General features: G+C 38.4%; 1 protein-coding gene across 1 annotated transcript in view; it reads left to right on the top strand.

Annotated features, from left to right (window-relative positions):
• MAP2 (microtubule associated protein 2) overlaps window positions 1-9,326 on the top strand; it is a 275,625-nt gene extending 266,299 nt beyond the window's left edge. The window contains exons 17-19 of the mRNA XM_077771035.1: window positions 180-261; window positions 5,063-5,175; window positions 5,423-9,326. Coding sequence (XP_077627161.1) covers window positions 180-261; window positions 5,063-5,175; window positions 5,423-5,638 — 411 coding nt within the window. The 3' untranslated portion in view covers window positions 5,639-9,326. The remainder of the gene's footprint in view (window positions 1-179; window positions 262-5,062; window positions 5,176-5,422) is intronic.
• Window positions 9,327-13,721: the final 4,395 nt, after the last annotated feature.

Genomic DNA, 13,721 nt, shown 5'->3' with positions numbered 1-13,721 from the left:
AACCAAATGTGGGAGGATATTGGGAGGTTATGTTTTCCTATGTGTGTGTATGTACCTCAGTTTGGGTTTCTGTGTTGTTGTGTGTTGTGAGTTTGGATATGTGTATGGACTTTGTGTATGAGCTTGGGGGCTTGTCTATGTCTCAGCCAATTTAAGCATATTGTATGTGGATCATACAGGTACAGATTGTCACCAAGAAGATAGACCTAAGCCATGTGACATCCAAATGTGGTTCTCTGAAGAACATCCGCCACAGGCCAGGTAAATAAATACTTCTTAGTAGTTAGAGAAATAATACATTGTATTCAAGAAGTTGACAAGCAAAATTTTTCTTGTGAAATACCTAATTGAAAAACTCTCAAAATCCTGAAAATTCATGCCTTTATTAATAGAAACTTAAGCTAGAAACTTCAAGCCATCTTCATTTGGACAGATAAACTCAAATATCACAAGGAGGTCACATATCATACGACAGGTTCAAAATTAAGAGATATATAAGATCCATTTATTTCTATGTTCTCAACCTGTGTACTGGAATTCTTTTAAAATATATAGTCTATAATATTCCTTGGGCCATGTATTCATACATAATTACATGAGCTGAAATTAGCATTTCCAAAGACTTTTCATGAAGACATTTTTCTACATTATGTGAAATAGGGATTGTGCTTAAGCAAAGGAGATGAAATGGGTTTATCTTTTGAATTTCTCAAATCTATAGTAGGTCACTATAGATGCTGGCGAGGATGTGAAGAAACGGGCACCCTCCTACACTGTTGGTGGGAATGTAAACTGGCGCAGCCCCTCTGGAAAACAGTGTGGAGGTTCCTCAAAAAGTTAACAATAGAACTCCCCTATGACCCAGCAATAGCACTGCTAGGAATTCACCCAAGGGATACAGGAGTGCTAATGCATAGGGGCACATGTACCCCAATGTTCACAGCAGCACTCTCAACAATAGCCAAAACATGGAAAGAGTCTAAGTGTCCATCAACTGACGAATGGATCAAGAAGATGTGGTTTATCTATACAATGGAATACAACATGGCAATGAGAAATAATGAAATCTGGCCACATGTAGCAACATGGATGGACTTTGAGAGTGTTATGCTGAGCAAAATAAGCCAGGCAGAGAAGGACAGATACCATATGTTTGCATGTATAGGTGGATTTGGAGGAACTTAATGGAGGACCATGGGGGAGGAGAACGAGAAAATTAGTTGGGGAGAGGGAGAGAGGCAAACCATGAGAGACTCTTGAATGCTGAGAACAAACTGAGGGCTGATGGGGGTGGAGAGGGGAAAGGGGGTGATGGGCATGGAGGAGGGCTCTTGTTGGGATGAGCACTGGGTGTTACATGGAAACCAACTTGACAATAAACTATTTAAGAAAAATTAAATTTAATTTAATTAAATGTAATTTAATTTAAAAAAGAACAAGCATTATGAACCCTCAACAGAATGCAGTGCTTAATGAATGGAGCCATTGCTTGATGCAGTGCTTATCCCAACTTACTTAACCATTGCCCTTTTGTTTTTCTAGAATATCGTATGGGACTAGTGGTCTAAAGTAGAATTTATATTCATACTTGCTGGGAATTATTTCTTATTTAAAGTGTAAATCTAATATATTATGAGTCATTTTTTTCTTCTATCATTATCGTGTATTTTTGTTAAATTCTACCTGCATGTGTATGTAAATAATGGGCAACTGTCAAATTTATTATTTTCTTAAGACTACTTTGACACAGTATATACCATTGAATTGTAGAAGGATAAGAGGAAGATGTTGGTATGCCTGATAACTTAATTAAACCAAGCAATAGGTTATTAACATTCACTGTTGTCTCAAATGTGATCAGAAACAAGGTATAAGAACAGTGAGTCCCAAGACACTTGGGTGGCTCATGTGGTTAAGCACCGACTCTTGATCTCAGCTCAGATCTTGATCACAGGTTCGTGAGTTCAAGCCCTGCATTGGGCTCCACACTAAGCATGAAGTGTATTTAAAAAGAAGAAGGAAAACACCAACAATTGAGTCCAATAAGAATTTTGACCAAGAGAAGATTATTAAGAATGTATTAGTTGAAGATTAGTTGACAAACAAAGATAGATAGGATAAGTTTCAGAATGAATCAATGCACTGGAAACATGTCTAGGAGTCAGGCTTCACTTTGAGAAGTTATGTTCAAAAAGTAAATCAAAGAGTTAGAAAATACATATATGGAATCTCTGACAGTTCACAGCCCTCTTGAGAGCTTCCCTGGTATAATCTGAAATTGGCCCTTGTACTCAGAAGACAGGGAGAAACTGAAAAAAACAGGCAGGCCTTGCCAGGTTGGTAGTGGCAGTTTTAATAAGGAAAGGGAATTTACATGTGAGATTTGGCTTGGGTAACAGCAAGATGGATCCCCACACCTACTCGTCAAATCTTAGAAGTTTATAAAGAGGCCTTAACTGGGTTTAGTCATGTTTACAGTGTAGCTCTCAACACCACATCATTATGTCAAAGCTATGTCCTTGGAGCAGCCTCTGGAAGCAGTAAAGGAAAGCAGGACCCACATTCCAAGGACAGGGTAGGGAATGAGAAGCCTCCAAGTGCCTGGGTCCATCTCTCAGATCAATCAGTGGTCACATCTTTCTGTAGACATTTCCCAATAATGTCCAATACTGATTTCAGAACTACTACTCTGGAATTAGCTTCTTTTTCATTCCTGAGGGGGCAGGGACATGGTCCTATACTGCATATCTTCACAATTCTGTCTGTAACTCAAGCTTAAACACTTAGTTGACTCTGTGTCAACAGTGTGATCGAAGTATTTGGCCATACTACCTACTTTCTTCCAGAATGCAAGATAAAATATTGGATTCTTTAATTTATACAGTAAGTATTCCATTAGTCAAACTCAACTGGGCTCTCGATACACAGAAAAATGTGACATAGTTAAGGAAATACTCTATATAATGTTTATTGGCCATAAAAGACTATTGTCATAGCCTCCCACCTATTTCTAAATCTGGATCTTACTTTTATAAGGACTGGATGAGATGACTAAATTCATATAAAAGTGTTAACATTATGATCCTTGACAACAGCAAACTTTTCACAAAGTTACTTTGAAATGTGGAATATCTAAGGAGAAAATAAAGGAAACAATTCAATACCTGGAAGCTCAACTTTAGGGTGTATGAAGCTTGATAAAGATTATAGTCCTTCACAATCACTGCTCCTGGTGCACGCCAGAATTCCTTCGAACCGAAGGGATAGATCCGTGAAATCAAATGGGCTTCTCTAATAGTTAGAAAAAAATTCTAGTAGGATTTTAACAAAAATAGACTTCTCAAGCTTCCTTTTCGGAATATATCTGGGGTCAATATTACAATTTTTTCCTGTCTTCAAATAGAATTCAACAAAAATTTTAACAGAGTTATACTGACACAACATAGAATCACAAAAGAGAGTTTGAAAAGGCCACTTCTATTAAAGACTACCAAAAAAATAATAAAGATCTCAAGAAAGTTGATCTCATCTAGTTGGAATGCAACATCCTCTAGGATCTAACCAAGATAAGTATGTTTTATAAATCACACTAATCCTGTCACAACTAACAAGTGAGACGTACATGGCCAGTTGAAATGTTGGAAGAATAAAACTTATTGCAATAATACACATTTTGAGGGAGGGACAGTTACATGTCTTCTGTCAGCATTACACCATGCACATCCTAAACCTTCAGAAGAATGAATGGATATATCTTCAAAATGTAATCTAATCACACTATTTAATTTCAACGGGCCCTTGCCCAGGTAGTTAGGTATCATTGTAAATGTCCAAGTATCATATGAGAAAAATACTGCAAGGTCTAAGTCTGTGAAGACTTAACAGACATTTCTTTCTTGACCTTGAGAGATAAAAGAGTCCAAAATTGAAAAATCTTTCCTATGTTTCTCTCAAGTCAAAATCCTAAGACAGATGCAATAATAGAAGAGGATCATGTCATTTACCAGTGGCCTTCCAAAGAAAGGCATGCAGCTAAAACCAAATTGCTAATGAAAGTGAGAGCAAATCTTAGGTAGAGAGGTAAAGGAGTCTAATTCAGACTAAAGGACAATGGATGCCTACTGGTCTTGAACTCCCTGCATTTGCAAGCTGGAAAAGGCATGCAGAGATGGGGCATTGCTCTAAAGTGCGGCATGTTGGCACTCTTATCTATCAGCAGATCCTCAAGTTTAAGACTAATGGTGGGGTCAAACCTATCTTCCCCGTTATCAGATCAACGGCAGTGTCAGATTTGTCCTATGGCATCTCTACAAGAATGGGATCTCTAAATCCTCTCTTCCTATTACTCCATCTGCTAATGATAATGGGACACTCTCGAAATGCTTTAGTTATAACAACTTTTTTCCAAATCCAATTTCATCAGTCAAGCTATCAGTGTTGAAATTTTACAACTGAATATATGATCCATATGTGCACCATTCCTAACCTAATAGTTTTTTGGAAAAGTGACCTATAGCCATGAAGAACAATAAAGAAGATCTTCATTTCAATTTAATTTGCTCCCTTAAGAATAAGAGATTAAATGTTCCATGTTTTAGAAAGGATGGAAGGAGATATTTTCATTGGATTATTTTTAGAGTTTTTATTATATAGATAAAGAAAAGCCCCTCAGATATTTAAGTTTAGACATAGGTAGATTATTAAGAAGAGTTTATTATTAGTTGAAAAATAAAAGGTAGATAGGATAAGGTTCAAATAGATCAGTGCATTGGAAGCTTATCTAGAAATCAGGGTTCACGTTGGCTTAGAAGAGAAAGATATTAATATGTAGAACAAGCTATATAATAATACAGAAAAAGATGTCATTGCCTTGGGTGGTATGGGAATAATATTATGGACTAGAAATTCTTTAAAAAATCCCCATCATATCCATGGTCAAAAGAATAGTAAATTAAGTTTGTGTTTTGTGATGGTCTATCTACTGAAATCATTTTAGGGAAATAGTCACCACAGATAGAAGATGTCATGTAGCAAGGCATTTAAAAGCTTTCTCCTCTCACAGGTGGTGGGCGTGTGAAAATTGAGAGTGTAAAACTGGATTTCAAAGAAAAGGCCCAAGCTAAAGTCGGCTCACTCGACAATGCTCACCATGTACCTGGAGGTGGTAACGTCAAGGTAAGAAACAAGGTCGTGAGCTGAGCCTGTCTTGTTTTGTTTTGTTGTTGTTGTTGTTGTTGTTGTTGCTAGTGCTGAAATACTCCTTATCAACTTGGGTCCCAGATCCAAAGACCTGGACATAGAGGAAGTAGAGATGGCAGAGCTGAACAGAAGTGACATTGACATCAGCTCTGAGACATGAAGAAAGGTCTAGGGACCAGTTGAGATGCTTGAGTTAACAAGGACTGATGTTTGTCTTGAACAGATTGACAGTCAAAAGTTGAACTTCAGAGAGCATGCCAAGGCCCGTGTGGACCACGGAGCTGAGATCATCACGCAGTCGCCAGGCAGATCCAGCGTGGCGTCCCCCCGACGACTCAGCAATGTCTCCTCCTCCGGAAGCATCAACCTGCTCGAATCCCCTCAGCTTGCCACTTTGGCCGAGGATGTCACTGCTGCACTCGCTAAGCAGGGCTTGTGAATATTTCTCATTTAGCATTGAAGTAATAATATTTAGGCATGAGCTCTTGGCAGGAGTGGGCTCTGAGCAGGTGTTATATTCATTCTTTACAAACCATAAAATAAATAATCTCATTCCCAAACTAGTAATTGTTACAATTTTATAAAAAACAATGAATAGTATATGCAGAAATTGACTTGATTTCCATTTGCAACAGGAAGACACTGGCTTTACATGAGTACAGTTGGACAATTATTTTTGCTCTGCTCTGTTTTGCATGGAGTATTATTATTTTAAAACTTGCATTTTTACCTTTCATGTGCCTGAAGGCTATCCATACATTCTGAAAGGCCTTGTTGAAATCCAAGCTGCTCATTTCACTATTCTGTTGCTGGGTGAAAATATAAAAGCTGCCCATTTTAACTTATTACAGGTTAAATTAAATCAAGGAGTCTGATTGCAGGAAGGAAAGAGCATGTAAGAAATAAGTTTTTTTAAGTGTTATTTTGTATAAATGGGAAGAAAGATTCAGTTAAGTTATTAACATTTGGGACCTGGATAATTTTATCAGAGTATAAGTCAATCCAATAAATTATTTAACTAATTAAAAATAGTTACGAAGCATTTGAGCTGTGGTTGAGGAAGTGGTATAAAAGTGCATCTCTTAGGAATGAAGCACTTTCATTAGGATGGGCTCGTGTCTGATTAGAATGTCAGTTGATCAGCTAGATTTGTGTCCACACTACCAGTTTCACACTCCCTTTCCATCTGTTTGATACAGTATTATAGATATAAATATATATATATTTCTCTGTGGCCATTTGTGATACTTCCTCATATACTTGAATATTATACTTCCTTATTCACAGTATCTGTGTCTCCTGCACCCTTTGGTGTTGCAATTTTAGGTATGTGAAAGTAGATGTTAGCAGGGTTCTTTCCCTATTTAAAAAAAAAAAGTTAAAAAAGAACAAAAAGTTTTAGCATGAAGTTGCTTCCTGTAACAACTCAGAGCTGTAACCCTGTTTTAGTGCCAGATACAAGTCTCTCCCGTGATGCTAGGAAAATTTATTTTTCTTTGCTTTCACCAACATGGAGTTTGTGGGGTTGGGTCCAGTTATACATTCAAAGAGTTTACAGATCATTGGTTTCAGATTATGGATTTATCTCATTTTGAATTATGGAATAGTTTGGGTTTTATTCCTGTAATCATTCATGAAACAGACTTCTTAGGATTTCTTTCTTTTTTTTTTTTCCATTTGCTAAAGTTGAAACTCACAGAGGGAGTTTGGGACACGTTGCCCCGCTCTTCCAAACAATACCTGCTAATTAAATTACCTGATAGAAAACATTTGACTTTCTTACCCAAAGTAAAGATCCCTTGATCAGAAAGGACAAATACAGTATTTTGAGAAAGTTTAGCTACAAAACATTTGAGATACAGATATCCAAATCAGTTTTTGCAGGACTCCAACATTGCCCTCTGTAAAGGAACACGATATGACTCCGTATTACTTATCAGAAGGTAATATTGGTCTGACTGGATATTCAGTCTAGAAATCACAAATGAATTAATTCCTCTCACACATTATTCATCTTGGACTTGTGAATAAGCAATGAAATAGTCAATGGCCTAAATAAGCAATGAGTTACCAGGCTGGGTAGATGCTCTTTTGTATTTTATCTCTGTTTTTTCTTGCTCCAGGCTGGTAGGTTGGATCTGAATTTAAAAGCAAGTGGTCTGATAGGTGTTTGATCCCCATGAGCCAAATCAATTCCTGAATATAAAGGAGGAAATGATGAGCATGGATGAGGCAATGAGGAACCAAAGTAGCATCTAAGATTGCAGCCAAGGGATGCAAAGACAGAGAGACACAGGTACTGCCATTTTGTGACCCGCTGGATATTGCAACCAATGTAACTTCCATCATAAAAAAAGCTCTAGGAGAAAATCATAGCATTCATTTTCAACTAAGAGGTTTTACATAGGCAAACCTGTCTGAAAATGTAAATTAGTTATTTTATACAGCAGTCAAAAATTAGAAACTGCTGAGTATGACCATGGATATGTCTATTTTCTACCGAGTAAGTAAGTACTGTGATGTTGATTTGACCAATCTGAGCATTTTATTCATCAGCTTCCCTTGAAATGGACCAGAAAATTGGGGAAGAAAGAATAGTTATGTAGAGACTTATGGTACTTTCTTACATGTTTGATAGTGTTAGATAGTTTTTAAAGTTCTCTAGAAAGAAGTTAACAGCTGGCTAGGACAGTTTTAACTCACAAAATAACCATTTTTTATCAATCTGGTTTAAATTTTCTGTAAAATGTAAGACAATTATCCTTTACATATTAAAATTCCATTTCCTGCAAATACCTGTCCCAAATAAAGATGGTACAAAGCACGAGGTTTAAATTAGATTTGGCATTAAAACAAATGCATACTTCAAATCACAGCAAAATTATAATGATTAAATGCCCTTCCTTTGTATGGAAATCTGATTCTTTATGATGTTAACAAAAAGAAACTGATAATTTGTACCAATAGATGAGAGAAACGCACAGGCTAAATGTCTTCTTCTGGGAACACGGGGTGGAACTTATCTTGCCTTCACTCTCAAGATTAACGACACAAATTAAGCTTTTTGAACACCACTCTTGTGGGGATACCCATACGCTGATCTAGAAAGTAAAGCTTCATAGTTCCAATTCTAGATCTACTAATGCCAGTTTCTCTCTGGCTTTAGCCTTTGAGAACCTGTTTAAGGATACTAAGTAATCCAGAGCTGTAAAGAGTTAAAAGGCCAGCTTCTCCAATGAACTCACTCTCCCTGGGTCACCTGCAGCCAATAATTGGGTCCTTTATAATGATGCAGGGAAGATCCAAGTTCATGATGAGTTTCAACGGCCATGTTCATTTAGGAACCAACTCTCTCTGGATTCTCCTGCTGCGTTCCAGCAGGGTGATAGGCTGAAATCCCACCCACAAGCGAGACACCTGTGCAACACCAACTAGGTCTGGCTAAAGAAGGCTGATGAGAAAACTTGGATAAATGGAAGGATCTGCCGATGGCAGCTGGCCTTCACACATTGATAGAGTAACACAGAAGGAAATAGGCATCAGTCAAAATGTAACATCATGTCAGTATCCTTAAAGAAATCATCTCAGTGTGGTTGATTCTGACATTGCTACAGTTACACTGTTTCTCCTATTTTTCATGCCACAAAAATGAGGAAAATAAACTATTCATGGTCTAAGTAGCCAAAAAAAATACACTCATGGCTTGGAAAGGCAAGTTTTAGGCATTCCTTCCAAGATTGGTGTGCTAAAATCAGCACTGATGTTTGTGTTTTTACACCTAGGATTTTTAGCCTGGTTGTATAGGTCGAGGCCAAGTCCCTCTGCAGGAAATAGCTTATTTTTAAACTTAGAAAATGTCAATCATGAAAAATCTACTTCAACTTTAGCAAAAAGAAAAAAAAATCAACACAAAGTATACTCTGTATGCTGGGATTCCAAGGTTCCAACATGCCACTATAAATCTCTGGGGGGGTTTCTTTCTTCTGATAATTCTAGAGCCTGTTACCATAGAAAGGCATTTCTTCAATGGCTGGTTGTAGTTAGTTCATGTTTTTCAATCAAAATTTGCAAATGTATTTGTTGCTGTATAGTGATTGTTTTGCAAAATAAAATTGCTTGTCACCTAACTTATAGTTTCAGATTGTTTCTTCTCTGGAAAAAATATTACACACACACACACACAGTGCTCAGTCCAATCAAGGAAGAATTATGCTAAGAAGGCTACAATTATCTCCCTAATTCCTACTGTGTGCCAGGCTTTATCTACTACTATATTTACCAGGTTGCTATCTGTTTCAAGAGACAGAAGCTCAGATCAAATTGGCTTAAGTGACCAACAATGCAAGCCTCGAGCATGGATGGATCCAGGCATTCAAAAGATGTCATTGAGGGGCGCCTGGGTGGCTCAGTCGGTTGAGCGTCCGACTTCAGCTCAGGTCATGATCTCACGGTTCATGGGTTTGAGCCCCACATCGGGCTCTGTGCTGACAGCTAGCTCAGAGCCTGGAGCCCGCTTCAGATTCTGTGTCTCCCTCTCTCTCTGACCCTCCCCTGCTCACGCTGTCTCTCTCTCTCTCAGAAATAAACATTAAAAAAAAAAAAGATGTCATTGAGACTCTTTCTTTTTCCAACTCTGGATCCAAACGTTCACAAGATGTCATGTGAAATCTTTCTTTTTCCACATCTTAGCTCTACTGCTTCTGTGTTGGCTTTATTGTCAGGCAGGCATCCCTTTCATTATGGTCATTGGAAGTTCCAGGTTTTACAACCCACTAAAGAAAGCCTTCTTCCCACAAGCATTAGCCAAGGTTCAGGGTCGGAAAATCACTGAACTTTGGGTCACCTGCTCACTTCTGCTGTTTGCCCATGGTTGGGTCACATGCTTAACTCTATTACAGTTGGTTGGGGTAGGATGAGAGCAAATGGAGAAGTGGCCTCATCTGGACTTCATAAACTAATCGTGAAGAGGAAATGTTCCCTTCTAATTAAATGTTCCGACCTAAATAAAATCAGACTGCTACAGCTATAAGAGAGAAGAATTGATTCTGTGCAGGTCCTAACACAGATTTCCTGTGAGTCCATATGCCCTTTTCTCTATCTTTTTTCAATCCTTTAGCTCCTTGCTACTCAAATTGTGCTTGGGCTTCACCTGGGACCTGGTTAGATATGCAAATTCCCAGGCTCCACCCCCATGCCAATGTCTCGCATTCCCCTGGGTTAACCAATCTGCATGTTAAAGCTGAGAAGCATTCAGCTCTTCTAGTCCAAGGGGAAAGGTCTCAACAGCAGCCCTCTAACAGGTAAGAATTACTTCTAAGACTATATGAGATAATATCACCAAGCCTAATATCAAAGAGTCTAGTTACCTAGTGGTAGAAACTTGTGACTGGTGGAAGAAGTGTGGTATTAGAAGTTTTCCAGACCTACCATTCTAGCTGGGTGAAACCTATGTCTAGCAATGGAGTCATCACCTTCCATTCCATCTTCCTTTACTAATAATGCAGATTTGGTGCAATATAGTCAACATCGTTGGACTTTCTCTTTAATGTGTTTTTTTTATTAGTATCCATGTTGTCCTTTAAGTAGGTCCTTAAACTACACAGGATTTAGACATTTATTTGGTAGCACTAATCACAATAAAGTTTTAATTTTCTTTTTTTATTAATTAATAAGGCAAAGAAGATTTTAGTTGTCTTGAGAAGAGACAAGTAACTCAGATATAATGTAGGGTTACAAAATAACCCTCTAAGTAGTGTATATAGAGAAAAAAATGTTACTCTTTTATTATATTCCCTTCTAGAACATTGACCTAAATAATTAAGGGATAGGATGTTGTCCCTGTCAAAAGTACACAGTCCAGCAACCTAAAATTGTTTCAAAACACTGTCTTTTACTAGGCTTTCTTGAGTCGAAGAAGCATCACAGACACACTCCAAAAAGCCCTATTTTTTTCTCTCCTGCCTTTTATCACAAGTATACCACAGCTGTTCCCACTTCTAATCCTTCAGATTCCATTAAAATCTCCTGCCTCGGGCCTGGTTGAGGTAATACACCTGTGGCCTCCAGATGTGCTTTGTTTGGCCTGCACAGTGTTTTCAAGCCCACGGAAGTTCTCACACCCCCACACACACACTCTTAGATTTGGATCTTTCAAAAGTTAAAAGATTTGGCAACATTGGGCCTGCATTCATGATCTTGGTGGGCTGGAGCTGGTTCGTGAATGATGAAATGGGTTTCCTCCTTGCACTTGGCCACAGTGCCAACCCAAGCCAGCTATTACTCTCAGACCACTTACTCACTTTCACTCATTACTGTAGGCACTAGACCCTACAGACTTTGTTTGTAAACTCAGGTTTAGATAAATAAGTGTATTTTTCCCTCTCTCCTAAGTTTTTCCTCATCCCATGAAGCAGAACCCAAAAGAATAAACCCCTAATCCTAAAGTGGGAGGGGGAAGGGTCAGGTTGGATAGGTCAGATCAGAATCCACTGGGAGCCTGGGAAACCAATATTTAATAGACTTATGCCTATCTCAAGAAAAAAGAAAGTAAATCTTTAAGTAGTACATTTATTTGGCACTAACAACTGGCAGTTTTCATATCCATGATAAACACATTTAAGATTCTTTTCCCACCTATATTTATCATTAATGTAAAGAAAAAAATAATAAATTGCTTGTGTCTCTGCCCTATGATAGATAAAAATCTCATTATCAAGTGAGAAACCACAAAAGCTGTCCTCCTCCTTAGGAGGGCTAAACTTACAGGGTACTTGCCTATAACTTTTAGAAGTCGAAAAGTGACATTGTGGAAAGATGTTCTAACCTGGAAAGCAAGTGACATGTTCTTAAACCCAGGGCTGATGGTCAGCCAACATGCCCCTTATTCTGTTGAATAAGTAATGAGACTATTGAAAGACTTGCTGCCCAAACTTCCTCCTTACCAATGCCCATCTTTGGCCTCCCAGGTTTATTCCTCTAGCCTCCATGGACCTCATTCAGTTCTAGCACCTGTAAGTTCAATACCTTATACAGCAGAGAACCTCCAAAATCTGTCCCAGTTCCCACAAAAGTCCTGCCTTTTAGGCATCACTAGTGGCTATGCCCCCCTCCGGGGGCTCTGGAGGACTGGCCTGTGCATCACCAGCTATTCCAGGAAGCTCAGATGGTCTATGCTGGCATCTAACAGCCTGCCAGCCGGCCACAGCCATTCCTTGTCTACCCCTGTCCCTGCATTGGCCTCCTCTTCCAAGTCAGAGGAAGACTGGAAGCCCACAGAGGAGACCGTGCCTTTTCTGGCATTGTCAAATAGCTGGTGATCAGTGACCATATTATTGTCACCTGCTACCAGTCTTCATTCCACCCAGAACTTCCCTCGTATAGTTCCTTATGGGAACTACAGTCACCATAGGACTTTGAGTCTTAACAGGGTATAGAGACGGGCAAAATGCACTGAGGAGGTAATGGGTTTCCTGAGGCCAACGACAGAAGAAGATTATGAGCAATAGATAGGCTCCATGGAGCATTGTGCGGTTAATGATGCCTAAGAAAAAGAGGTTTTATGGTCCCTGCTGAAATTCACCTCCACCTAAAACCCACCAAAAGCCCATCTGAACTTGATATAAACATTAATTTTATACTTATTTAGTGATTGTCTTGAAGGCATCCTTACAACCATGTTAACTCCTCTGAGTACTGGTGATTATCAGCATCCCCATTTTACAGATAAGAAAACTGATCATAGAAAGGTGGTTTAGAGGCACATGGGTGGCTCAGTTGGTTAAGTGTCTGATTTCAGCTCAGGTTATGATCTCACAATTTGTGAGTTCAAGCCCCGCGTAGGGCTCTGTGCTGACAGACTGGAGCCTGTTTCAGATTCTGTGTCTCTCTCTCTGTCCCTCCCCTGCTCATGCATTCGCGCTCTCTCTCTCTCTCAAAAATAAAATAAAAACATTAAAAAAAAGAAAGAAAGAAAGAAAGAAAGGTGGTTTAAAATGTAATGGGCAGAGCCAGAATTTGAACCTAAGCAGCTCAAGATGTCTCGGCTGATCAGGTCTAATAGATTAGCTTTGAATATTCTAATATTCTTTCAATATTCTAATAAGCAATTTTCATGACAGTCAATAATGAAGATGCCAAATATACATTATGTAAAAATCTGCGCATTATAAGAGCTAGAAAAACTGGTCATGTATTTGCTGTTAATTCAGCAAATAAGGAAAGAGGATTATGTCTCAAACAATATCATTTATGTAAAGAGCAATTTTTTCTTTTAAAAAAAGGAAGTATAGTTGATACACAATGTTACATTAGTTTTAGGCACACAACATACCGATTTGAGAAGTCTATACATTGTGCTGTACTCACCACATGTATATCTATCATTTGTCACCCATTTTTCTCATCCCTCCACCCTTCTGGCCTCCATAAGTTTGTTTTCTACATTTATGGTTCTATTTCTGCTTTCTGTTTATTCACTTGTTTTATAGATTCCAGATAAAAGTGAAATCATATGGGATTTGTCT

Source organism: Crocuta crocuta, unplaced genomic scaffold (assembly GCF_008692635.1).
Source record: "Crocuta crocuta isolate KB4526 unplaced genomic scaffold, BGI_CrCroc_1.0 scaffold160, whole genome shotgun sequence".
NCBI classification, from domain to species: domain Eukaryota; kingdom Metazoa; phylum Chordata; class Mammalia; order Carnivora; family Hyaenidae; genus Crocuta; species Crocuta crocuta.
This window is presented reverse-complemented; position numbering and strand designations above follow the sequence as displayed.